Source organism: Neofelis nebulosa, chromosome 16 (assembly GCF_028018385.1).
Source record: "Neofelis nebulosa isolate mNeoNeb1 chromosome 16, mNeoNeb1.pri, whole genome shotgun sequence".
NCBI lineage: Eukaryota > Metazoa > Chordata > Mammalia > Carnivora > Felidae > Neofelis > Neofelis nebulosa.
The window spans coordinates 62,243,461-62,270,856 of record NC_080797.1 but is presented as its reverse complement, the minus strand read 5'-3'; the positions used below and the strand labels follow the sequence as shown (position 1 = coordinate 62,270,856).

The following is a 27,396-nucleotide window of genomic DNA, read 5'->3' as shown; positions in this document are numbered from 1 at the left end:
TATCCAAAATCTGTAAAGAATTTATCAAACTCAACACCCAAAAAACAAATAATCCAGTGAAGAAATGGGCAAAAGACATGAATAGACACTTCAAAGTTTATTGAAGATAGATATCCAGATGGCCAAAGAAAATATCCAGATGGCCAACCGACACATGAAAAAATGCTCAACATCACTCATCATTAGGGAAATATAAATTAAAACCACAATGAGATACCACCTCACACCTGTCAGAATGGCTAGAATTAACAACTCAGGAAACAACAAATGTTGGCAAGGATGAGGAGAAAGGGGAACATTTTTGCACTGTTGGTGGGAGTGCAAACTGGTGCAGACATTCTGGAAACCAGTATGGAGGTTTCTCAAAAAATTAAAAATAGAACTATGCTACGACCCAGGAATTGCACTACTAGGTATCTATCAAAGGGATATAGGTGTGCTTTTTCGAAGGGGCACATGCCCCCCAGTGTTTACAGCAGTGCTATCGACAGTAGCCAAAGTATGGAAAGAGCCCAAATGTCCATGGTCGAATGAAGGCATAAAGAAGATATGGTATCAGTGATCAAAAAGAATGAAATTTTGCCATTTGCAACAACATGGATGGAACTAGAACATATTATGCTGAGCGAAATGAGTCAATCAGAGAAAGACAAATATCATATGACTTCACTCATATGAGGAATTTAAGATACAAAACAGATGAACATAAGGGAAGGGAAGCAAAAATAATATAAAAACAGGGAGGGGGACAACACATAAGAGACTCTTATACAGAGAACAAACAGAGGGTAACTGGAGGGGTTGTGGGAGGGCGATAGGCTAAATGGGTAAGAGGCATTTAGAAATCTACTCCTGAAATCATTGTTGCACTATATGCTAACTAACTTGGATGTAAATGTGAAAATAAATAAATTATTAAAATATAAATAAATATATATTTATTTTTATGTTTTCATATTATTTATTATTATTTTATATATGTAATATATGTTGTTATATATTATATAATTATTATATATTATATATTATAATTATATTATATTGAATTATATTTAAATTAAATTAAAATTAATTAAAATATATTAAATATATTATTATATTATTTTACATATATATGTATATTAAGTATATTATGTATATTTAAGTATAGGCATGCCAGAAGACATTCAGAGGAAAATATGAAGATTTAGGAAGAGAATCAGAAGTGTCTTATTTGTTTGTTGTTGTTCTTAGTTTGTTTTTTCAGATCTGGAAGAGAGCTAGATGTTATCTAGACCAGGGGTCAGCAAACCAAGTCTAGTGCCCAAATCTGGTCTGCTGCCTGGTATTGTATCACTCAAAAGCTAAGATGGGCTGTTACATTTTAAAATAGTTTTTAAAAATCAAAATAAGAATAATGTGTTGTAGAATGGTAGAAAATCTATGAAATTCACATTTGGTATTCATAAATAAAGTTTTCTTGGAACATAGCCATGCTTACTCATTTACCTATTGTGTATAGCTACTTTTGTACTACAACAGCAAAATTGAGTAGTTGTGACTAAAGTTTCCAGGCAAAAAGCTTTTAATTTTTATGTAATCAAATTTGTCAATAATTTCACAATTTTGGGGTGCCTGGGTGGCTCAGTCAGTTAAATGTCTGACTTCAGCTCAGGTCATGATCTCACAGTCCGTAGGTTCGAGCTCTGCATCAGGCTCTGTGCTGACAGCTTGGAGCCTGGAGCCTGCTTTGGCTTCTGTGTCTCCCTCTCTCTCTGCTCTTCCCCCACTTATGCTCTCTCTCTTTCTCTCAATAATAAATAAACATTAAAAAAATAATTTCACAATTTTGAGTCGTGGTGAAAAAGGTTTTTCTCTGGTAATAAAGGGATTTAACCCCTGGTTTCTTCTAGTTTTTGTATGGTTTCATTTTTCACATACATATACTTAGTAGGATATGTTCTATGGATAAAAAAGCTGCAAATAAATCTAAAACATCATTTAGTAGGGACGCCTGGCTGGTTCAGTCCATTAAGTGTCCAACTTCAGCTCAGGTCATGATCTCGTGGATTGTGGGTTTGAGCCCCACGTCAGGCTCTGTGCTGACGGCTCAGAGCCTGGAGCCTGCGTCAGATTCTGTATTTCCCTCTCTCTGTGCCCTTACCCCACTCTCTGTCCTTACTCCACTCTCTCTCTCTCTCTCAAAAATAAATAATAATAAACATTAAAAAACATTTTTAAACATCATTTAGTAGCTCTATTATTAGTAGGATTATTACCATTGTTATTTTTAAGTTATTTTACGTAAATTGTAGGATAAGACAACTAATTCTGTCAATGTTGTTAGGAGCCAAGATTTTCAGTAAGAAAAAAAAAAGAGAGCTACAAATATAAACTCAAGGATAGGTAAAAACAACAACAACAACAACAACAACAACAACAACAACAACAAAAACCTGCAATATTATATTTGATATGAAATGATCAATATTTACTCATTATTTAAAAAAATTATACTTGTTAACCCTAAAAGAGCCTAAAGCAATATGATACAATATTTTTGAGCATTCCTAGTTCTCAGATGAGTGATCCCCATTAAAAGGAACTAAGAATCCTTTTAAAAAATGCATGAAGCTTCCAAAGACTAAAGGAGTAATGTTGGAAGAACACAGGGGCCAAAGTTGGGTCAAGCTGAGGATCAAGTCGGTAAAGTGTCTGACTTCAGCTCAAGTCATGATCTCATGGTCCATGAGTTCAAGCCCCATGTGGGGCTCTGTGCTGACAGCTCAGAGCCTGGAGCCTGCTTCAGCTTCTGTGTCTCCCTCTCTCTCTGCCCTTCCTGCACTTGCTCTCTGTCTGTCTGTCTGTCTGTCTCTCTCTCCATCTCAAAAGTAAATAAACATTAAAACAAAATAAAAATTAACTATAATGGATTAAAATACATTGAATATATATTAAAATCAATGTGTCCATTATGATACTCAAAAGGAACCTTTCCCCCAAAAGGGAAAACAATCTTTCAAATTTGCCCCTCCAGGTGACTATTGATAGATAAATAGGTAGACACATAGATACACAGAGATACAATATACAATACTCTGAAAATCTGCAATTAAAACGAAAGCATTAAACATTAATTTTGTCTTACTAGTAAGAAGCATATTTCAATGTAACCAAATATATAGCAATCAAATGTGATTTATTGTAGGGATTCCAATGGCTCAAAATTAGGAAACCTATTAATAAAATTCATCATTAACAGGTCTAGGGTGAAAATCAAATGATTATCTTCACAGGTGTTGAAAAAGTGTTTGACAAAATTAACAGTCTTGAGCTTTAAAAATCACTCTATAAAGGAGTTAGAAAGAGAAGAACAATCAAAACACAAACCCAGCAAAAGGAAGGAAATTATAAAGATTGGAGCAGAAATAAATAATATAGAAGCTAAAAAAAGAAAAAGAAAAGCTTTTCTTTTCTCTGCCATAATGGTGTGTGCAGTTGAGTGTTCTTTCCATGTCTTCTCACAAGACTTTCAGGATCAAGCAGTTCTTGGCCAAGAAACAACGCAGAATCTTCCCATTCTTCAGTGGAATCAGATGAAAACTGGTAATAAAATCATGTACAACTTCAAGAGGAGGCATCGGAGAATAACCAAGCTGGGACTATAAGGGATCTCACATGAGATGGCACACATATTTATGCTACATGAAGGGCATGTACTTGTATCTTGGGACTCTGTAAATATTGCTGCTACCTAAACAACAGACGTGTTTTATCCAGGGAAATGATTTTCTCTTACTACGCTTCAGTAGGTTGCTTCGGTAATAAATATGTGAGACCTCGGTTTGAAAAAATAAATGAATTTTTAAAATTTAAAAACAATAGAACAGATGAAACCAGGAGCTGGTTCTTTGAAAAGGTCAACAAAATTGGGGGTGGGGGAGGAGTTAAGATGGTAGAGCAGTATGGAAACTCTGAGCTTGTCTCATCCCTGAAATGCAGCTAGTCAGCACAAAGCCATTTGAACACCTAGGATATTGACCTGAGGACTAACACAACAATCTGCATAACTTGAGCCACAGAACTTGGCAGGTACACGGTACAGAGAGGTAAATTGTGGGAGAGAAAAGCTGTGGAGTGTAGGGAGCCATTTTTGTGGAGAGAGGGCAGAGAGAGAAAGAGAATTGGGGAGAGTGCAGCACAACAGTGTCATGCAGGAAAAGCACTCTCCCCAAAAGTAGCTGGAGAGAAAGAGAGAGAAAGAGTGAAAACACTCACAGGGGACTGAACAAGAAATCTGTGCCCCAAAACCTTTGATGGGGAGAAAAGAGAGGGTTTCAATACTACCTGGATTCTATAAACAATGGAGCACAGAGTCTGAAGGTTGGGAGCTCAGTGCCTGGTGGTGCTCTGGTGAGGAAGTAGGGTGAATCCCCAGGAGCAGGCAGTGTGGTCTGCGGGGGTCCATGTGCCACACGGGGAGGAGTGGTTCCCCTGCTTGGAGTGAATTTGGTAGAGAGGATACAGCCACCCTGTGGGCAAAGGTCCCAGCAGACAACAGAGAGCAGCCACATTTGCTGGTATTGGAACAAAGATGCCAGAGTGTGGTGAAACCTGGCACTGTCTGTGTGTTGTGATTTACCATACTCTCTGAAACTCTGCTGCTGTGTGATCACATGAACGTTTCCTGGGGCAAGCCAGCATCCAGCCATTGCTCAGTGAGACCCTCCCTCAAAGAGCTGGCTCATGTCCAGCCACAGGGGTCTCTGAAGTGTGGGGTTTTGAAACACTTCCCCATCTGAGATAAAACTCTGGAGGGAGGTGTCACCTGGCTGGTGACAGCTTGGACACAGATAGGGTAGAGGTGGGGAATGGATGGAGGCCTGAGACAAAGGAGGGGTGCTTGATCTTGGGTCAGTGAGAATGTCAAGTTCCTGCACCAGAGACTTTGGGGTTGGGTGAGGCCATTTCTACTTCTGCGCATGCACATGCCTACTGCACTGATCCACCCCACTAAGCTAAGCAGCGCCACCTAGTGGGGAACAGAGCCATTACATGAAGTACCACTCAACTGTGCCCTCCAAGCACATGCCCCACAAGACCAGCACAAGTTACTCCACCTGCTTAGTGTATGGACTATAGAGGGCTTTATATCAGTTCTAGAGGAAACTAGATATAACTTCATTTGGGTTTCATTCTGTTTCCTGGTTCAGTTATTTGTTCGTTTTCTTTGCTTCTGTTTTTGCTTAAATTGTTTTTTTTTTTCTTTATTTTCTCTCTCTTTCTTGGATTCAGAAAGAACATGTTATTTTTTATTTATTTTATTTTATTTTTTATTGTAAAAAATTTTTATTCTATTTTCTTTATTTCATTTTATTCTATATATTTTTTTAATTTTTAAAAATTTTCTTAACTTTTTTTCTTACCTTTCCCTTTTTTCTCTATTCTATCAAGCTTCTTTCAACAAGCAGATGGAAACACACTTAGGGTCTAGCTTTATGTGATTTATTTGTTTTGTTTTTTAGTTTTAATTTTTTATTTTATTAATTCTTCTGCCCTCCAGAATGACAAGAAGAAGGAATTCACCCCAATAGAAAGAATAAGAAGAAATGATGGCAAAAAATTTAATGAACACAGATATAAGTAAGATGTCTAAACTAGAATTTAAAACCACAATTATAACAATACTAGCTAGCGTTGAAAAAAGAATAGAATATACCATATAATCCCTTTCTGCAGAAATAAAATAACTAAAATCAAGGGAGGCCAAAGTTAAAAATGGAATAACCAAGACCAATCTTGAATAGATGTTGTGTAAGCAAGGATGGATGAGGCAGAGCAGTGAATCAGTGATTTGGAGATAAAATTATGGAGAATAATGAGGCAGAAAAAAAGAGGGAAACAGAGGCAAAAGATTACAATACAAAACTTAGAGAACTCAGTACTTATTAAAAAGGAATAACACCCATGGGGTGCCTGGGTGGCTCAGTCAGTTAAGCCTCTGACTTCAGCTCAGGTCATGATCTCACGGCTCGTTAGTTTGAGCCCCGCATCCGAGCCTGGAGCCTGCTTCAGATTCTGTGTCCCTGTCTCCCTCTGCCCCTCCCCTATTCATGCTCTCTCATTCTCTCTCTGTCAAGAATAAACATTAAAAAAAAATTTTTTTTAAGGAATAACATCCGAATCATAGGAGTCCCAGAACATGAAGAGAGAGAGAAAAAGTGGCAGAAGGCTTATGTGAGCAAATTATAGCAGAAAACTTTCCTAATCTGGGGGAGGACACAGACATCAAAATCCAAGAAGCACAGAAAACTCTCATTAGATTCAACAAAAACTGACCATCACCAAAGTGTATCATTGTCAATTCACAAAATACACAGGCAATGAAAGAATATGAAAGCAGCAAGGAGAAAAAAGTCCTTAACCTACAAGGGAAGACAGATCTTGTTCACAACGGATCTGTCCACAGAAACTTGGCAGGCCAGAAAGGAATGGCAGGATATATTCAACATGCTGAATCAGAAAAATATGCAGCCAAGAATTCTTTACCCAGCAAGATTGTCATTCAAAATAGAAGGAGAGATAAAGAGTTTCCTAGACAAGCAAAAACTAAAGGAGTTGTGACCACTAAACCAGCCCTGCAAGAAATTTTAAAGGGGAGACTTTGAGTGGAGAAAAGACAAAACAAAACAAAAGAGACCAAAAGCAAAAAGACTAGAAAGGACTGAGAACATCACCAGAAACAGCAACTCTACAGGTAACACAATTTCACTATATTCATATCTTTCAGTACTCACTCTAAATGCAATCAATCAAAAGACATATGATATTAGAAGGGATAAGAAAATAAGACCCATCTATATGCTGCTTACAAGAGACTCACTTTAGGGATGCCTGGGTGGCTCACTCGGTTAAGCATCTGACTTTGGCTCAGGTCATGATCTCATGGTTCATGAGTTTGTGCTCCACATCAGGCTCTGTGCTGACACCTCAGAGCCTGGAACCTGCTTTGGATTCTGTGTCTCCCTCTCCCTCTGCCCTCCCTTGCTCATGCTCTGTCTCTCCCTCTTTCAAAAATAAATAAAAAAATTTTTAAAGAGACTCATTTTACACCTAAAGACACCTATAGATTCAAAGTAAGGGGATAGAGAACCATCTATCATTCTAATGGACATCAAAAGAAAGCCAGAGTTGCCATACTTATATCAGACAGACTAGATTTTAAAATAAAGACTAACATGAGATGAAGAAGGGCATTATATCATAATTAAGGGGTCTATCCACCAAGAAGATCTAACAACTGTAAATACTTATGCCCCCAACTTGAGGTCCCCAAATATATAAATCAATTAATCACAAACACGAAGAAACTCTTCAATAATAATAATATCATAATAGTAGGGGATTTCAACACCCCACTTACAGCAATGGACAAATCGTCTAAACACAAAATCAACAAGGAAACAATGGCTTTGAATGACACACTGGACCAGATGGACTTAACAGATATATTCAGAACATTTCATCCCAAAGCAGCAGAATACACAGTCTTCCTGAGTGCATATTGAGCATTCTCCATCATAAATCACATACTGGATCACAAATCAGCCCTCAACAAGTACAAAAAGATTAAGATCATACCATTCATATTTTCCAAACACAACACTATGAAACTTGAAATCAACCACAAGAAAAAATTTGGATAGACCATGAATACCTGGAGATTATAGAACATCCTACTAAAGAATGAATGGGTTAACAAGAAATTAAAGAGGAAATTAAAAAGTACATGGAAGCCAATGAAAATTAAGACAGGACAGCCCAAAACCTCTGGGATGCAGCAAAGGCGGTCATAAGAGGGCAGTGTATAGCAATCTAGGCCTTCTTAAAGAAGGCCTACACAACCTAAAATTACACCTAAAAGAGGTGGGAAAAGAACAGAAAATAAAGCCCAAAACCAGCGGAAGAAGGGAAATAATAAAGATCAGAGCAGAAATCAATCATATAAAACAAAACAAAATAGTAGAACAGATCAATGAAACCAGGAGCTGGTTCTTTGAAAGAATTAACAAAATTGATAATTCCCTAGCCAGATTAATCAAAAAGAAAAAGGAAAGAACCCAAATAAATAAAATCACAAATAAAAGAGGAGAGATCACAACAAACACCACAGAAATACAAACAATAAAAAGAGAATATTATGCACAATTATAGGCCAACAAATTGGGAAATCTAGAAGAAATGGACATATTGCTAGAAACATATAAACTACCAAAACTGAAGCAGGAAGAAATAGACCATTTGAACAGACTCATAACCAGTAAAGAAATCGAATCAGTAATCAAAAATCTCCCAACAAACAAAAGTCGAGGGCCGGATGGCTTTCCATGGGAATTCTACCAAACATTTAAAGAAAAGTCAACACCTAATTCTTTTGAAACTGTTCCAAAAAGTAGAAATGGAAGGAAAACTTCCAAATTCATTCTATGAGGCCAGCAATACCTTGATTCCAAAACCAGACAAAGACCCCACTACAAAGGAGAATTACAGACCAATTTCCCTGATGAACATGGATGCAAAAATTCTCAACAAGATACTACAAACCAGATCCAGCAATACGTTAAAAGAATTGCTCACCATAATCAACTGGGATTTTATTCCTGGGATGCAAGGCTGGTTCAATATCTGCAAATCAATGTGACACATCACATTAATAAAAAAAAAAAAAGAAAAGGATAAGAATCACATGATCCTCTCAATAGATGAAGGAAAAGCATTTAACAAAATACAGCATCCTTTCTTGAAAAAAACCCTCAAGAAAGTAGGGATAGAAGGATCGTACCTCAAGATCATAAAGGCCATATATGAAAGACCCGTCACTAATACCATCCTCAATGGAGAAAACCTGAGAGCTTTCCCCCTAAGGTCAGGAACATGACAAGGATGTCCACTCTCACCACTACTATTCAACATAGTGTTGGAAGTCCTAGCCTCAGCAATCAGACAATGCAAAGAAATAAAAGGCATCCATATCAGCAAGGAGGAAGTCAAACTTTTACTCTTTACAGATGACATGATACTGTATGTGGAAAACCCAAAATACTCCACCAAAAAACTGCAAAAACTGATCCATGAATTCAGCAAATCACAGGATATAAAATCAACAAACAGAAATCAGTTGCATTTATATACACCAATAATGAAACAGCAGAAAGAGAAATCAAGGACTCCATCCCAGTTACAATTGCACCAAAAAACATTAGATACCTAGGAATAATCCTAACAAAAGAGGTAAAAGGTCTATACACTGAAAACTATAAAAAGCTTATGAAAGAAATTGAAGAAGACACAAAGAAATGGAACAACATTCCATGCTCATGGATTGGAAAAACAAATATTGTTAAAATATTGATACCACCTAAAGCTATCTACATGCAATTCAATGCAATCCCTATCAAAATAACACTAGCATTCTTCACAGAGCTAGAGCAAACAATCTTAAAATTTGTATGGAACCAGAAAAGACCTAGAAAAGCCAAAGCAATCCTGAAAAAGAAAACCAAAGCTGGAGGCATCACAATTCCAGACTTTAAGCTGTATTACAAAGCTGTAATCATCAATACAGTATGGTACTGGCACAAAATCAGGCACATAAATCAATGGAACAGAATAGAGAATCCAGAAATGGACCACAAATATATGGCCAACTAATCTTTGACAAAGTGGGAAAGAATATCCAATGGAAAAAAGACAGCCTCTTTAGCAAATGATGTTGGGAAAACTGGACAGCCACATGCAGAATGAACCCAGACCACTTTCTTACACCATACACAAAAATAACTCCAAATGGATGAAAGACTTAAATGTAAGACAGGAAACCATCAAAATCCTTGAGGAGAAAACAGGAAGCAATCTCTTTGATCTCAGCGACAGCAACTTCTTACTCAACATGTCTCCAGAGGCAAGGGAAATAAAAGCAAAAATGAACCATTGGGACCTCATCAAGATAAAAAGCTTCTGCACAGCGAAGGAAACAATCAGCAAAACTAAAAGGCAACCGACGGAATGAGAGAAGATATTTGCAAATGACATATCAGATAAAGGGTTAGTATCCAAAATCTATAAAGAACTTATCAAACTCAACACCCAAAAAAACAACCCAGTTAAGAAATAGGTGGAAGACATGAATAGACACTTTTCCAAAGAAGATATCCAGATGGCTAACAGACACATGCAAAGATGCTCAACATCACTCATCATCGGGGAAATACCAATCAGAACCACAATGAGATACCACCTCACACCTGTCAGAATGACTGAAATTAACAACTCGGAAACAACAAATGTTGGTGAGGATGCAGAAAAAGCGGAACCCTTTTTCACTGCTGGTGGGTATGCAAACTGGTACAGCCACTCTGGAAAACAGTATGTAGGTTCCTCAAAAAGTTGAAAATAGAACTAGCCTATGACCTATAGACCTATAGACCTATGACCTATAGAACTAGCCTATAACCCATCAATTACACTACTAGGTATTTACCCAAAGGATACAAGAATGCTGATTCAAAGGAGCACATGCACCCCAATGTTTATAGCAGCACTATCAACAATAGCCCAAGTATGGAGAGAGCCCAAATGTCCATTGAATGATGAGTGGATAAAGAAGATATGGTGTGTGTGTGTGTGTGTGTGTGTGTGTATATATATATATATATATATATATATAATGAAATATTACTCAGTGATCAAAAAGAATGAAATCTTGACATTTGCAACATGGGTGGAATTGGAGGGTATAATGCTAAGCAAAATAAGTCAGTCAGAGAGAGACAAATATCATATAATTTCACTCATATGTGTTATTTAAAAAACAAAATAGATGAACCTAGGGGAAAAGAAGCAAACTAATATAATAACACAGAGAGAGAGAAACCATAAGAGACTCTCAAATACAGAGAACAAACTGAGTTGCTGGAGGCATATTGGGTGGGCGAGTGGGCTAAATGGGTGATGGGCATTAAGAGGGCCATTTGTTGGGGTAAGCATTAGGTGTTATATAAAGTGATGAATAACTAAATTCTATTCCTGAAATCAAAAAAATGTTTTTAATTTTAAAAATAACAATAAAATAGATAAACCCACAGAGATTTTCATAATAAAAAAAGATGTCAACAAAATTGATACTCCTCTCATTTTAAAAAGAGAGGACACAAATAAACAAAATTACTAATGAAAGAGGAGAAATAACAACCAACACCACAGAAATACAAACAATTCTAACAGAATATTATGAAAACCTATTTGTCAACAAATTAGACAACTTGGAAGAAATGGATAAATTCCTAGAAACATAAAACTTACCAAAACCAAAGCAGGAAGAAATGGAAAAATTGAACAGACCAATCACCAGTAATGAAATTGAATCAGTAATCAAAAAACTCTCCCAAAACAAAAGTCCAGAACCAAATGGCGTCACAGGTTAATTCTACCAAACATTTAAAAAGGAGTTAAAGAATATCCAACAAGAACAAGACTGTCTTTTCAACAAATGGTGTTGGGAAAACTGGACAGCAACATGCAAAAGAATGAAACTGGACCGCTTTCTTATACCATGCAAAAAAATAAATTCAAAATGGATTAAAACCCTAAATGTGAGACCTAGAAACCATAAAAATCCTAGAAGAGAACACAGGCCATAACTTCTTTGACATCAACTGTAGCAACTTCTTTCTAGATATGTCTCCTGAGGCATGGGAAACAACAACAACAAAAAATACACTAAAAAAGCTTCTACACAACAAAGGAAACAATCAACAAAACTAAAAGGCAACCTATGGAATTGGAGAAGATATTTGCAAGTGACATATCCAATAAAGAGTTAATATCCAAAATACATAAAGAACTTATAAAACTCAACACCTAAAAAATAAATAATACAATTAAAAAATGGGCAGAAGACGTGACCAGACATTTCTCCAAAGAAGGTATCTAGATGGCCAACAGACACATGAAAAGATGCTCACCATCACTCATCATCACGGAAATGCAAATTAAAACTACAATGAGATATCACCTCACACCTGTCATAATGGCTAAAATTAACAACACCAGAAACAACAGGACATGGAAACAATGAGGATATGGAGAAAAGGGAACCTGTGTGCACTGTTGGTGGGAATGCAAACTGGTGCAGCCACTGCAGAAAACAGTATAGAGGTTCCTCAAAAAGTGAGAGATAGAACTACCCTACAACCCACAAATTACACTACTATTTACCCAAAGAATACAGAAACCCTAATTCAAAGGGATACATGCACCCCAATGTCTATTGCGGTATTATTTGCAATAGCCAAATTATGGAAGCAGCCCAAGCATCCATCAATTGATGAATGGATAAAGAAGATGTGTTATATATATAGAATGAAATATTCTTCAGCCATAAAAAAGAACGAAATCTTGCCATTTGCAATGATGTTGATAGAGCTAGAGAGTATAGTGCTAAGCAAAATAAGTCAGTGGGAGAAGGACATATTCCATATGATCTCACTCATATGTGGAATTTAAGAGAAAAATAATCAAAGAAAAAAGAGAGAGAGAGAGAGACAAACCAAGAAACAGACTCTTAACTATAGAGAACAAATTAATAGTTACCAGAGGGGAGGTAGATACACTTATAAATAATAAAATAAAAATAAAATAAAATAAAATAAAATAAAATAATCACTCTATAATGTAGGAATTAGGCACACTTTTCTAATGTAATAAAATATATCTTTTTCGGATCCAAATGGAGTAGAGTTATGACATTAATATATAGTTTTAAAAAACTGTTCATGGTGAGGTAGTGATATAAAAATCATCCTTACCAAGGTCATAAACAAGACAAGGATGCCCATATCATCACAATTATTTAACATTGTATTGAAAATAATAGCCAACATAACAAGCTAAGAGGAAGATATTAAATGTATACAAGTATAAAAATTGGAAAAGAACGAAAACTCCTATTATTTGCAGATAATATGGTTGCCTCACTAGAAAACCCAAATAATCAACTAAAATTATTCTATAAACAGTTACACTCAGTAAGGTAGTAGCGTATAAAAATATACAGAATTTAATAGATATAAATAGAAACTACATATAAATAGAAAATGTAATAAAAAATTCCCATTTACAATGGGAATAAAAAATAATAAAATAACTAGTAATAAGTTTAACAAGAGATGTAAGCCTAATGAAAAAAAAACAAAACTTTAAGACAATGATAGATACAAAATAAGATGAGCAAATGAAAAGACATGTGTTTTCAGAAACACATCATTATTAAAGATGCTGATTTGCCCTAAGTTAATAAATAAATTTAAACATTTCAATAAACATTCCTATAAGGTTTGTTTTTCTGTTCTTTTTTTTTTTTTTTTCAAGTAGGTGAATCAACCCTAAAGTTCATATTGAAAAGTAAAAACACTAGAGGGGCGCTTGGGTGGCTCAGTCGGTTGAGCGTCTGACTTTGGCTCAGGTCATGATCTCACAGCTCGTGGGTTCAAGCCCCATGTCAGGCTCTGTGCTGACAGCTCAGAGCCTGGAGCCTGCTTTGGATTGTGTCTCCCTCTCTCTCTGCCCCTCCCCCATTCATACTCTGTCTCTGTCTCAAAAATAAACATTAAAAAAAATTTTTTTTAAGTAAAATCACGAGAATAAAAGAAGAATAAATAATAAGGACCAGCACAGTCAGATTTATTGAAATACAGATCTTCCTTGACTTATGATAAGGTTTTGTCACATAAACCCATCATAAGTTGAAAATATCCTAAGTTGAAAATGCATTTAATACACCTAAACTACCCACCATCACAGCTTAGCCTAAGCCCACCTTAAATGTGCTCAGAACACTTACATTAGTCTACACTTGGGCAAAATCATCTAACACAAAGCCTATCTCATAAAGTGTTGAATATCTTGGGGCACCTGGGTGACTCAGTCAGTTGGGTGTCTAACTCTTGTTTTTGGCTCAGGTCATGATCTTGCAGTTTGTGAGTTCGAGCCCCACACTGTCAGTGCAGAGCCTACTTAGGATTCTCTTTCTCTCTCTGTCTCTTTCTCTGCCCCTCCCCTGCTCATGCTCTCTCTCTCTCTCAAAATAAATAAACTTTAAAAACATATTCATTATCTCATGTAATTGATTGAATACTGTAACTGAAAGCGAGTAACAGAATGGTTGTATGGGTACAGAATGGTTATAAATGTATGTATGTAATGCATGTAATGTAATGTATGTAAGTGTATGATATGTGTGTATTTAACGTATGTTAAGTCTATGATATATATGTATGTAATGTATGTAAGTGTATGATACCATGAAGGGTATCATGATTACATGGCTGACTGGGAGTTGTGGCTCAGTGCTATTGCCCAGCATCATGAGAGAGCATCATACTGCATATTGCTAGCCCAGGAAAAGATCAAAATTCAAAATTCAAAGTACAGTTTCTACTGAACACATACCACTTACGCACCATTGTAAAGTCAAAAAATCCTAAGTGTAAATTGGGGGCTGTCTGTATACTTAAAAGTCTTAATGATTCAAGCAGTGTGGTGTGGTGCATGAACAGGGAGATAGTCAGAGGGATAGGATAGAAAAACCCAGAAATACACTCCAAAATATACAGGAATTTAGTAATAAAATTTCATCTCAAAACAGTGGGGCAAAATACACTATTCGACAGTTGTTGGGATCACTATGTAACCATTTGGAAAAGGAAAAATTTGGATTCATATCTACATCTTATATTAGGATAAATTCCATATGGATCAATACTTAAAATGGAAACTAAAATATTAAAACTCCAGAAGAAAACATGGGAGGATTCTTTTAATATCTTGAAATGTAACAATGACTCTAAGTCATAAAATGAAAGTAAATAAATTCAACCACATAGAAATAATATCTTCCGCATGACAAAAGATAAATAAAAACAGAAGAAAATATTTGTAACTCAGATGCTCTTATATAAAGGAAGAAAATTTAGAATCCAAATTTGCATTTGCTTCTGTATGTATAAAGAAACTGGAAAAAAACCCACTGAAAATGAAGAACACTAGTTATTTATGGCAGAGGTGGAGTATTGGGTACAAGGAGGATAAGAATGGGTGAGAAACTTTTCACTGTATAACTATTAATACATTTTGAATTTAAACCAGGTGAATATGCTGCCTATCTGAAAAGTTAAATTTTTAAGAAGTCCCTGCTCTCATGTAACTTACTTTCCAGTGCAGGGAGACAGATGGTAAACAAATAAATATATACTTTGGATCATAGTAAGATAACTAAATCCACAAATTCAAGGAATTTATTTAATATGCTTCATTAATCTTCATAGTGCCTCATAAATAGTGAAGCATATACTAGCAGCTCAATAAATACTTTTTGAATATTTAAGTCCTATTTGTATGATTATGTTATTATTCTACTTCCTTTCAACGAAAGGACCTAGATCATCAACTGAAAATATAACAAATTATGGGGAGCCTGGGTGGCTCGGTCAGTTAAGCAACTGACTTCAGCTCAGGTTATGATCTCATGGTTTGTAAGTTCAAACCCCACATTGGGCTTTCTGCTGTCAGCGCCTTTCTCTGCGCTTTCTCTGTCCCCTTCTCTCTCTCTCTGCCCCTCCCTTCTCATGCTTGCTCTATCTCTCTCTCAAAAAAAAAATTATATATATCAAACTGTACCTGTTGCCAATAGTATTGGGAACATGTATCTTCAGTTCTTCCGTGACATCCCTCATCACCCTCTGATAACCAGACATTCCTGAGTCTTTGATATAATAAGGATTGTTTCTCATTAAATATTCCCCCAAATGATTAATTGGATCAAACTTGGTTGTAATATCAGCTTCTGCCCAAAGTTTCTTCTTTTCCACTTGCATTAACATTTTTTCCACTCCAGGAACTAAGGTGGGTAGAAGTTTGTCAAGCAAATATGCACGAGTTTTAAGTGTCACGTTTTCAGTATTAAACCACTCTTTGGCCAAATTATTCCTAGGGAATTTTTTTTCAGCCTTTTTTTCTAGTTCTTTCTTCAGATTATCCTTATTTATTATTTTCTGCTGCATTGCCTGGGCTCTTGCCTCCACTCTTTTGTAAAAATTTTTCTTCCATGGCTGTTCTAGCTTTGAATTCAGTACATCTGGATCTAAGTTGAAAATCACTTTGGCAGGTTTTCTAACCACAAAATTCTTTGAGACATTAGTGTCAGAGTCCTTTATTAAATCAGTTGAGGCTTTTGTTTGCTCTTCCAAGTGTATTTCTGAGGAGGAAAAAAAAAGTGAAATGTAAGAAACACTAGAAGTAGATTTTAATCTATGTTACTTTAGAATATTATTTTTAAAAAGTTTTTTTACATCTATTTACATGGTGTATTCAAACACAACTGAACATAACAGAAAATCAGGTAACCGTGACTTTAAGCATAAGGACATTGTTGACTTAATCAGATGTCATTCAGCAGCTCACTGTTTTTCATTAAGTACATAGCCTGCTTCAATTGTTCTTTATTAATTTTTTGTGCTTGTACCTGAGGCTCACGAGATAGCTATTGTAGCTCCCAGCATCCTTTTAAAGGAAGAGATTTGAGAACAAAGGGGATTTTTCCTCTTATGGTTCTGTTTTATTATATAAGAATAGAATACCTCAGACTTGCTACTCTAAGATTTTCCTTTACATTTCATTGGCCTTATTCAGTTGCATGTCTACCCCTAGACCAGTAACTGGTAAAGGGAAAAAGAATTACTATGAATAATTTTGACTAATCATAAGTTATTCCTTCATGTTAGGGGTTAGAACAAGTTCTCTGGGGGCACCTGGGTGGTTCAGTTGGTTAAGCGCCTGACTCTTGGTTTCAGCTCAGGTCATGATCTTACCGTGTGCATGAATTTGGGCTCTGCACTGTGCAGAGCCTGCTTGGGATTCTCTCTCTCTCTCTCTCTCTCTCTCTCTCTCTCTCTCTCTCTCTCCCTCTCTCTTTTCTCTCTCTTTCAAAATAAATTAATTAATTTAAAAAAAGAACAAGTTTGGGGCGCCTGGGTGGCGCAGTCGGTTAAGCGTCCGACTTCAGCCAGGTCACGATCTCGCGGTCCGTGAGTTCGAGCCCCGCGTCAGGCTCTGGGCTGATGGCTCGGAGCCTGGAGCCTGTTTCCGATTCTGTGTCTCCCTCTCTCTCTGCCCCTCCCCCGTTCATGCTCTGTCTCTCTCTGTCCCAAAAATAAATAAAAAACGTTGAAAAAAATATATATAAAAAAAGAACAAGTTCTATGGTATCAAGTGATTTCCACCTGCTACAGAATTGAGGTTTAGTTGTCAGGCAAAAAGGTGAGTAAATTTCTGCTGAGTAGGCAGTGAAGAGAGTCTATTCTCTCTTGAAGAGAGTCTTGTTATTTCCAGCCTCTTCCAGATTTTCATTTTAAAAATGCAATATGGGTGCCTAGGTGGCTCAGTCAGTTAAGCGTCCGACTTTGGCCCAGGTCATGATCCCGCACTTCGAGGATTCAGGCCCAGCGTCAGGCTCTATGCTGACAACTTGGAGCCTGGAGCCTCCTTCAGATTCTGTGTCTCCCTCTCTCTCTGCCCCTCCCCTGCTTGCACTCTGTCTCTCTGTCTCCAAAAAATAAATAAATATTTTTAAAAAATTTTTAATGCAATATGGAGTGGGGCACCCAGGTGGCTTAGTTGGTTAAGTGTCCAACTTTGGCTCAGGTCATTATCTCACGGTTCGTGAGTTTGAGCCCTGCATCCGTCTCTGCACTGACAGCAGACAGCCTGCTTTGGATCTTCTGTCTCCCTCTCTCTCTGCTGCTCCCTCTCTCTCTGCTGCTGCTGCTGCTGCTGCTCTCTCGCTCTCTCTCTCAAAAATAAATAAACATTTTTTAAAAATCTTTAAATGCAATATGGAGATATCAGACCAAGAGAGTAGAGTAAGAACGGGCACTTACATCCCCTATCTACTAAAATACCTAGAAATGACTAAAAAGTGTGTGTGTGTGTGTGTGTGTGTGTGTGTGTGTGTAATATAAACATGAGAAAACTGTCAATCATGGCAATTATGAAGGGGGTCTTCAGTAGTCAGAACTTTTGAACTTTTCTGAAAAATGTAAGATAGGGAGAATCAGATTGATTGATAAAACTATAGGATTAAAAAAAAACAAGAGAAAATCACTGTGAAATTGGGGGGCAACTTTGAGGCACCCCAAGTTTAAAGGATGTGGATATGGGTAGCAGGGGAATCACTGACCATTTGTGTACCTTCATCCCCATGTGAGCTAACCATCAGGCATCAGAGGTGTTCACCCCTGTATTGGGACAAGCGGGTTTGGGCTAGAGAGGCAGGATAATGCCTCTACATAGAGACAAAATGAATTGCTGACAGACTTCACTATTTAAAAATAAACAATAATAGTTTATTTTAAAAAAGAAACTAGGGGTGTCTGGGTGGCTCAGTCCATTAAGCATCTGACTTAGGCTCAGGTCATGATCTTTAAAAAAGAAACTAAATGAACCAAAAAAAAAAAAAAAAGAGAAATCACTTGGGAATGAAAAAGAATTACTGTTGCCAACAAAACCATCAATACATTGACTTGAAGATCAGAAAATACTGAACAACTAACCAGCAAACTGGAATGCTAAGCCAAAGCAGATAAAAAAGGCAAAGAGAAAGGAGGATAGATCCAGAACTTTTAATATTCATCTTATACAAGTGTTAAATGGAGTGAGTCAAGAGTATAGAGACAAGGGAATATTCAAAGAGATAATGCAAGAAAATCTTGTAACCCTGAAGAAAGAAACAAATCTTGCACTTAAAAGGCTTACTAAATGGAATTTCTGTTTGGAATGATGAAAAATTGCTGGAACTAGATAGTGGTGATGATTGCACAACATGTGAATTTACTTAATGACACTGAACTGTACACCCCAACATAGTTTAAATGGTAAATTTTATATTATGTGCATTTTATCACAATTTTTTTTAAAGCACCAAATAATCAATGCAAGATACATGATTAAAATACAAAAGTCTTTTGAGGAAGATGCAGTCAGCACTATAGTAAAGCTCTGGACATCTGGCTCCTGCTCCTGACTCACTGCTGTTGACTGTCTCAGAGGAACAAGTTGATCAGGAAATCCACTGCAGCCATGGCTTTTAAAGATGCTGGGAAGACACCCATGGAACCAGAGGTGGCAATTCACGAAATTAGAATACTCTAACCAACCACAGTGTAAAATCTTTGGAGAAGGTATGTGCTGGCTTACTTGATCAGAAGAGCAAAAGTAAAGAATTGCAAAGTGAAAGGACCAGTTCAGATGCCTACCAAAACTTTGAGAATCACTGTAAGAAAAACTCTTTGTGACGAAGGTTCTAAGACTTGGGATCATTTTCAGATGAGGATCCATAAGCAACTCATTGATTTGCACAGGCCTTCTGATATCATTAAACAAATTAGTTCCATCAGTATTGAGCCAGTTGAGGTTGAAGTCACCTTTGCATATGCTTAAATCGACATTTTTAAGAAATTGTTTATCATTTGTTAGATAGATAGATAGATAGATAGATAGGGATAGAGATATCCTGGGTACTAGCAATAACTGATTAAAAATATAATTTTTCAAAATTTCTTCTTATAATAGCAACAAAACTTGAAAATATCTACAGATAAACCTAACAAAAAATGTGTTAAGACCAATATGAAGAAAAGTATAAAAATTTTGGCACTGGAATAAGGATAGGCATAAGTAAATGTAATAGAATTAAAAGTCCAGGGGTGCCTGGGTGGCTCAGTCGGTTGAGTGTCCAACTTTGATTCAGGTCATGATCTCAGAGTTTGTGGGTTCGAGCCCCACATCGGGCTCTGTCCTGACAGCTCAGAGCCTGGAGTCTGCTTTGGATTCTGTCTCTCCCTCTCTCTCTGCCCCTCCCCCACTCATGCTCTGTCTCTCCCTCAAAAATAAACATTAAAAAAATTTTTTTAAAAAAGAATTATAAGTCCAGAACTAAACCCATATGTCCATGACCAACTAATTTTCGACAGAGGTGCCAAGGTCATTCAAAACGGAAAATTTTTTCTCTTCAGCAAATGATGCCTATAACAACTGGCCATCCACATGGGGAAAAAATTAAGTTGGACCTCTACCTCACATCATATACAAAAATTAACTAGCTATCCCTAACAGACATATAGAGAACATTTTACCCAACAAAGCAGAATTCACATTCTCCTCAAATGCACATGGGATATCCTTCAGATAGACCATATGTTAGGCCATAAAGCAAATCTCAATAAACTTAAAAACACAGATATCACATAAAGCATCTTCTTTGACCAAAGCAGGATGAAGTTAGAAATCAATAACAAAAGAAAACCTGGAAAAATCACAAATCTGTGGTAATTAAAACATACACTCTTAAACACAAATGAGCCAAAGAAGAAATCAGAAGGGAGATAGAGAATTCTTAGAGATGAATGAAAATGAAAACACAACATACCAAAACTTATAGGATGTAGTGAATGCAGTGCTCAAAGGGAAATTTATAGGTGTAAGTGACTACATTAAAAAAAAAAAACATCAAAATCAATAACCTAACTTTATATCTTATGGGACTAAAAAAAGAAGAGCAAAATAAACTCAGAACTGAAGCAGAAGGAAAGAAATAATAAAGATTAGAGTGGAGATAAACAAAATAGAGAATAGAGAAACAGTAGAGAAAATCAATAAAATCAAAAGTTAGTTCTTTGGAAAGATCAACATAATTGACAAACCTTTAGCTAGACTGGCAAATAATAAAAGAGACACAAATAACTAAAACAAAAAATGAATTTGGTGCCTGGGTGGCTCAGTCAGGTGAGTGTCCAATTCTTGATTTGGGCTCAGGTCATGATCCCAGGATTGTAGGATCAAGCCCCGTGTCAGACTCTGTGCTGAGCTTGGAGCCTGCTTAAGATTCTCTCTCTCCGTCTCCCTCTGCCCCTCTGTCCCTCTCCCCAACTCATGGGTGCTCTCTCTTCAATAAAATAATTAATTAAGAAATGAAAATGGAAACATTATCACCAATCTCACAGAGATAAAAAGAATAACCTAGAATAAATGGACAAATTCCTTGAAACGCAAAAGTTATCTAGACTGACTCAAAAAGAAATAGAAAATCTCAACATACTTTAGCAAGTAAGGAGATTGAATTAGGAATCAAAACTCTGCCAACAAAGAAAAGGTCTGAACCATATTGCTTCCCCAGTGCAATCAAACATTTAAAGAATTAAAATCAATCCTTACCAAGATCTTCCCAAAGAACTGAAGGGGACAGAATAATTTCTAACTCATTCTATGAGGCCAAAATTATTCTGATACCAAAAGCAGATAAAGACATTACAAGAAAAGGAAATAGAATGAAGGGGGAAGAAAAAACACATAATCATCTCAATTGATGTAGAAAAGGTATTTGACAGAACCCAACACCATTTCATGATTTAAAAATAAGATAATAAAATAAAATAAAATAAAATAAAATAAACTTCTCAGAAAACTAGGAACAGATGGGAAATTCCTCAAAATAATAAATGATATTTATTTAAAAACCCACAGTTAATATCATACTCAGTGGTGAAAGACTTAATTAAGATCAGGAAAAAGACAAGGATACCCACTTTCACGGCTGCTATTCAACATTGTCCTGGAAGTTCTAGCCAGAGATATTAGAGAGATATTAAAAGAAAAAGGAATTAAAAGGCATCCAAGTCAGAAAGAAAAAAAAAACCCTATATTTACAGATGAGATGACCCTATATATAGAATATCTTGAAAAAAAAGCTACTAGAGCTAATACACGAATTTGGCAAGTTTGCAAGATACAATACCAACACACAAAGTCAGTTGTGTTTCTGTGTTTCTGTGTTTAGGAAAGCAACTCCTTTTTCAGTAGCATCTAAAAGAATTATAGACTTAGGAATAAATCTAACCAAGAGATGGAAGACTTGAATGCTGAAAACTACAAACCATTGCTGAAAAAAATTACAGACATACAGAAATGAAAAGAATCCTGTGTTCATGGATATGAAGACTTAACATGTAAAGATACAAATACTACTCAAAGGGATCTATAGATTCAATGCAATTTTATCAAAATTCCAATTGTCTCTTTCAAAGAAATGGATAAGTTGGTCCTTGTATTCATATGGAGTTGCAAATGACCCTGAATAGCCAAAAGAGTCTTTTTAAAAAGAATAAACTTGGAAGATTCACATTACTCAATTTTGAAACATACTACAAAGCTAAAGTAGTTAAAACAGTATGGTAGAGGGGCGCCTGGGTGGCTCAGTCGGTTAAGTGTCCAACTTCGGCTCAGGTCATGATCTCGCGGTTCGTGAGTTCAAGCCCCGTGTCAGGCTCTGTGCTGACAGCTCAGAGCCTGGAGCCTGTTTCAGATTCTGTGTCTCCCTCTCTCTCTCTGACCCTTCCCCGTTCATGCTCTGTCTCTCTCTGTCTCAAAAATAAACGTTAAAAAATTTTTTTTAATAAAAAATAAAAAATAAAACAGTATGGTAGAGGCATAAGGACAGACCTAGACCGGCTGAATTGAATAGGCAGCCCAGAAATAAATCTACATATATATATTTACATATGTAAGTAAATATGTGTATGTATATATATTCAATAGGTTCCAAGCCCATTCAATGAGGGAAGAACAGTTTTTCAACAAATGATGCTAGGATAACTGGATATCCCATGCAAAGGAGGTGGAAAGCTGGACCTTTACACCATATACAAAAATGAACACAAATTTATTTAAAGATTTAAATTTAGGAGCTGAAACTATAAAACTGTCAGATGAAAACTTGCGGAAAATCTTTATTACACTGGATTTGACAATGACTTCATGGATAGGACATCAAAAGCATACTAAACAAAAGAAAAAATAGGTAAGCTGAACTTCATCAAAATTAGTAACTTTTACCCATCAAAAGATACAATAAGAAAGTTCCTCTTTCTCTGCATCTTTGCCAAAATCTGTTGTTGCCTAAGTTGTTAATGTTAGCCATTCTGACAGGTGTGAGGTGGTTATCTCATTGTGGTTTTCATTTGTATTACCCTGATGGTGAGTGATGTTGAGCATGTTTTCACGAGTCTGTTAGCCATCTGGATGTCTTCTTTGGAAAAGTGTCTATTCATGTCTTCCGCCCATTTCTTCACTAGATTATTTGCTTTTTGGGTGTTGAGTTTGATAAGTTCTTTATAGATTTTGGATACTAACCCTTTATCTGATATGTCATTTGCAAATATCTTCTCCCATTCCATCGGTTGCCTTTTAGTTTTGCTAATTGTTTCCGTCTCTGTGCAGAAGTTTTTTTATCTTGATGAGGTCCCAATAGTTCATCTTTGCTTTTGTTTCTCTTGCCTCTGGAGACATGTCAAGTAAGCAGTTGCTGTGGCCCAGGTCAAAGAAGCTTTTGCCTGTTTTCTCCTCTAGGATTTTGACGGTTTCCTGTCTTATGTTTGGGTCTTTCATCCATTTTGAATTTATTTTTGTGTATGTTGTATGAAAGTGGTACAGATTCATTCTTCTGCATATCGCTGTCCCACACCATTTGCTGAAGAGACTGTCTTTTTTCCATTGGATATTCTTTCCTCCTTTGTCAAAGATTAGTTGGCCATAACATTTGTGGGTCCATTTCTGGGTCTCTATTCTGTTCCACTGATCTGAGTGTCTGATTTTGTGCCAGTACCATACTATCTTGATGATTATAGCTCTGTAGTACAGCTTGAAGTCAAGAATTGTGATGCCTCCAGCTTTGGTTTTCTTTTTCAGGATTGCTTTGGCTATTCTGGGTCTTTTCTGGTTCCATACAAATTTTAAGATTGTTTATCTTAAACATTCTTCAGCTCTGTGAAGAATGCTGGTGTTATTTTGATAGAAATTGTATTGAATATGTATATTGCTTTGGGTAGCATTGACATTTTAACAATATTTATTCTTCCAATCTGTAAGCATGGAATATTTTTCCATTTTTTGTGTGTCTTCTTCAATTTCTTTCATGAACTCTCTATAGTTTTCAGTGTATAGATTTTTCACTTCTTTGGCTAAGTATCTTCCTATGTATTTTATGGTTTTTGGTGAAATTATAAATGGGATCATTTACAAATCATTCCTTGATTTCTCTTTCTGCTGCTTCATTATTGGTATATAGAAATGCAAATGATTTCTGTACATTGACTTTATATCCCGTAAGTTTGCTGAGTTCATCTATCAGTTCTAGCAGTTTTTTGGCAGAGTCTTTTGGGTTTTCCACGTACAGTTCATGTCATCTGCATAAAGTGAAAGTTTGACTTCCTCCTTGCTGATGTGGATACCTTTTATTTCTTTGAATGGTCTGATTGCTGAGGCTAAGGACTTCCAACACTATGTTGTAGAGCAGTGGTGAAAGTGGACATCCTTGTGTTTCTGACGTTAGGGGGAAAGCTCTCAGGTTTTCTCCATTGAGGGTGATATTAGCAGTGGGTCTTTCATATATGGCCTTTATGATCTTGAGGTATGGTCCTTCCATTCCTACTTTCTTAAGGGTTTTTATCAAGAAATGATATTGTATTTTGTCAAATGCTTTTTCTGCAGCTATTGAGAGGATCATGTGAGTCTTATCCTTTTTTGTGTGTGTGGTGAATAATTCTTTTAATGTATTGTTGGATCCAGTTTGCTAGTATCTTGTTGAGAATTTTTGCATCCATGTTCATCAGGGAAATTGATCCATAGTTCTCCTTTTTAGTGGTCCATAGTTCTCCGTTTTAGTCTTTGTCTGGTTTTGCAATCAAGGTAATGCGGACCTCATAGAATGAGCTTTGAATGGGAATGCAAGCTGGTGCAGTCAGTCTGGAAAACAGTATGGAGGTTCCTTAAAAAACTAAAAATAGAACTACCCTACAACCCAGCAACTGCACTACTAGGTATTTACCCAAGGGATACAGGTGTGCTGTTTCAAAGGGACACATGAACCCCCATGTTTATAGCAGCAGTATCAACAATAGCCAAAGTATGGAAAGAGCCCAAATGTCCATCAATGGATGAATGGATAAAGAAGATGTGGTGTATGTATACAATGGAGTATTACTCAACAATCAAAAAGAATGAAATCTTGCCATTTGCAACTACGTGGATGGAATTGGAGGGTATTATGCTAAGTGAAATTAGTCAGAGAAAGACAAAAAGCATATGACTTTATTCATATGAGGACTTTAAGAAACAAAACAGATGAACATAAGGGAAGGTACACAAAAAATAATATAAAAACAGGGAGGGGGGACAAAACAGAAGAGACTCATAAATATGGAGAACAAACAGAGGGTTACTGGAGGGGGTGTGGGAGGGGGTATGGGCTAAATGGGTAAGGGGCATTAAGGAATCTACTCCTGAAATCATTGTTGCACTATATGCTAATTTGGATATAAATTTAAAAAAATAAAAAAAAAAAAAAAAGAACGAGTCTCAAAGTTTTCCTTCCATTTCTACTTTTTGGAACAGTTTCAAAAGAATAGGTGTCAACTCTTCTTTAAATGTTTGGTAGAATTCCCCTAGAAAGCCATCTGGCCCTGGACTCTTATGTTTTGGGAGATTTTTGATTACTGATTCATTTTCTTTACTGGTTATGGGTCTGTTCATATGTTCCATATCTTCTTGTTACAGTTTTGGTAGTTGATATGTTGCTAGGAATATGTCCATTTCTTCCAGATTGCCCAATTTGTTGGCATATAATTGGGCATAATATTCTCTTATTATTGTTTGTATTTCTGTAGTGTTGGTTGTGATCTCTCCTTTTTCATTTGTGATTTTATTTATTTGTGTCCTCTTGTTTTTCTTTTTGATCAATATGGCTAGGAGTTTATCAATTTTGTTAATTCTTTCAAAGAACCAGCTCTTGGTTTCACTGATCTGTTCTACTGTTGTTGTTGTTTTGTTGTTTTAATTTCCAAATCATTGACTTCTGCTCTAATTTTTATTATTTCCCTCCTTCTGCTGGTTTTGGGCTTTATTTTCTGTTCTTTTTCCATCTCCTTAAGGTGTAACATTAGGTTGAGTTTCTGAGACCTTTCTTCCTTCTTTAGGAAGGCCTAGATTGCTATACACTTCCCTCTTATGACCACCTTTGCTGCATCCCAGAGGTTTTGGGCTGTCCTATTTTCATTTTCTCTTTAATTTTTTGGTTAACCCATTCATTCTTCAGTAGGATGTTCTGAAATCTCCAAGTATTCATGGTCTTTCCAGTTTTTTTCTTGTGGTTGATTTTGAATTTCATAGGGTTGTGGTCTGAAAATATGCATGGTATGATCTCAATCTTTTTGTACTTGTTGAGGCTGATTTGTGACCCAGTATGTGATCTTTTCTGGAGAATGTTACCTGTGCACTCAGGAAGAATGTGTATTCTTCTGCTTTAGGATGAAATGTTCTGAATATATCTGTTAAGTCCATCCAGTACAGTGTGTCATTCAAAGCCATTGTTTCCTTGCTGCTTTTGTGCTTAGATGACCTGTCCATTGATGTAAGTGGGGTGTTGAAGTCCCCTATTATTATGGTATTATTATTGATGAGTTTCTTCATATTTGTGATTGATTTATATATTTGGGGACCTCAAGTTGGGGGCATAAATATTTATAGTTGTTAGATCTTCTTGGTGGATAGACCCCTTAATTATGATATAATGTCTTTTCATCTATGGTTAGTCTTTATTTTAATATCTAGTGTGTCTGATATAAGAATGGCTACTTTGGCTTTCTTTTGATGTCCTTTAGCATGATAGATGGTTCTCCATCCCCTTGCTTTCAATCTGAAGCCATCGTTAGGTGTAAAATGAGTCTCTGGTAAGCAGCATATAGATGGATCTTGTTTCCTTATCCATTCTGATACCCTATGTCTTTTGATTGGAGGGTTTAGTCCATTTAGAGTGAGTAGTGAAAGATATGAATTTAGTGCCATTTTGTTGCCTGTAGAGTTAGTGTTTCTGTTGATGTTCTCTGGTCCTTTCTAGTCTTTGTTGCTTTTGGTTTGTTTTGTTTTGTTTTGTCTTTTCTCCACTCAAAGAGTCCCCCTTAAAATTTCTTGCAGGGCTGGTTTAGTGGTCACGAACTCCTTTAGTTTTTGTCTAGGAAACTCTTTATCTCTCCTATTTTGAATGACAGTCTTGCTGGATAAAGAATTCTTGGCTGCATATTTTTCTGATTCAGCATGTCGAATATATTCTGTCACTCTTCTGGCCTGCCAAGTTTCTGTGGATAGGTCTGCTGTGAACCTGATCTGTCTTCCTTTATAGGTTAAGGACTTTTTTCCCCTTGCTGCTTTCATAATTCTTTCCTTGTCTGTGTATTTTGCGAATTTGACTGTGATGTG

General features: G+C 36.3%; 1 protein-coding gene and 1 pseudogene across 25 annotated transcripts in view; one reads left to right on the top strand and one right to left on the bottom strand.

The window, feature by feature from the left end:
* Positions 1–27,396, bottom strand: part of EFCAB5 (EF-hand calcium binding domain 5) — a 193,714-nt gene that overhangs the window by 116,393 nt on the left and 49,925 nt on the right. For 20 of the 25 annotated variants that reach the window (XM_058704035.1, XM_058704040.1, XM_058704034.1 and 17 more), the window contains one exon: positions 15,715–16,291. The exons of the other annotated variants lie outside the window; for them this stretch is intronic. In XM_058704035.1, the coding sequence (XP_058560018.1) occupies positions 15,715–16,291 (577 nt within the window). The remainder of the gene's footprint in view (positions 1–15,714; positions 16,292–27,396) is intronic. 25 annotated transcript variants of the gene reach the window in all.
* Positions 19,171–19,530, top strand: LOC131497629 (small ribosomal subunit protein uS10-like; annotated as a pseudogene).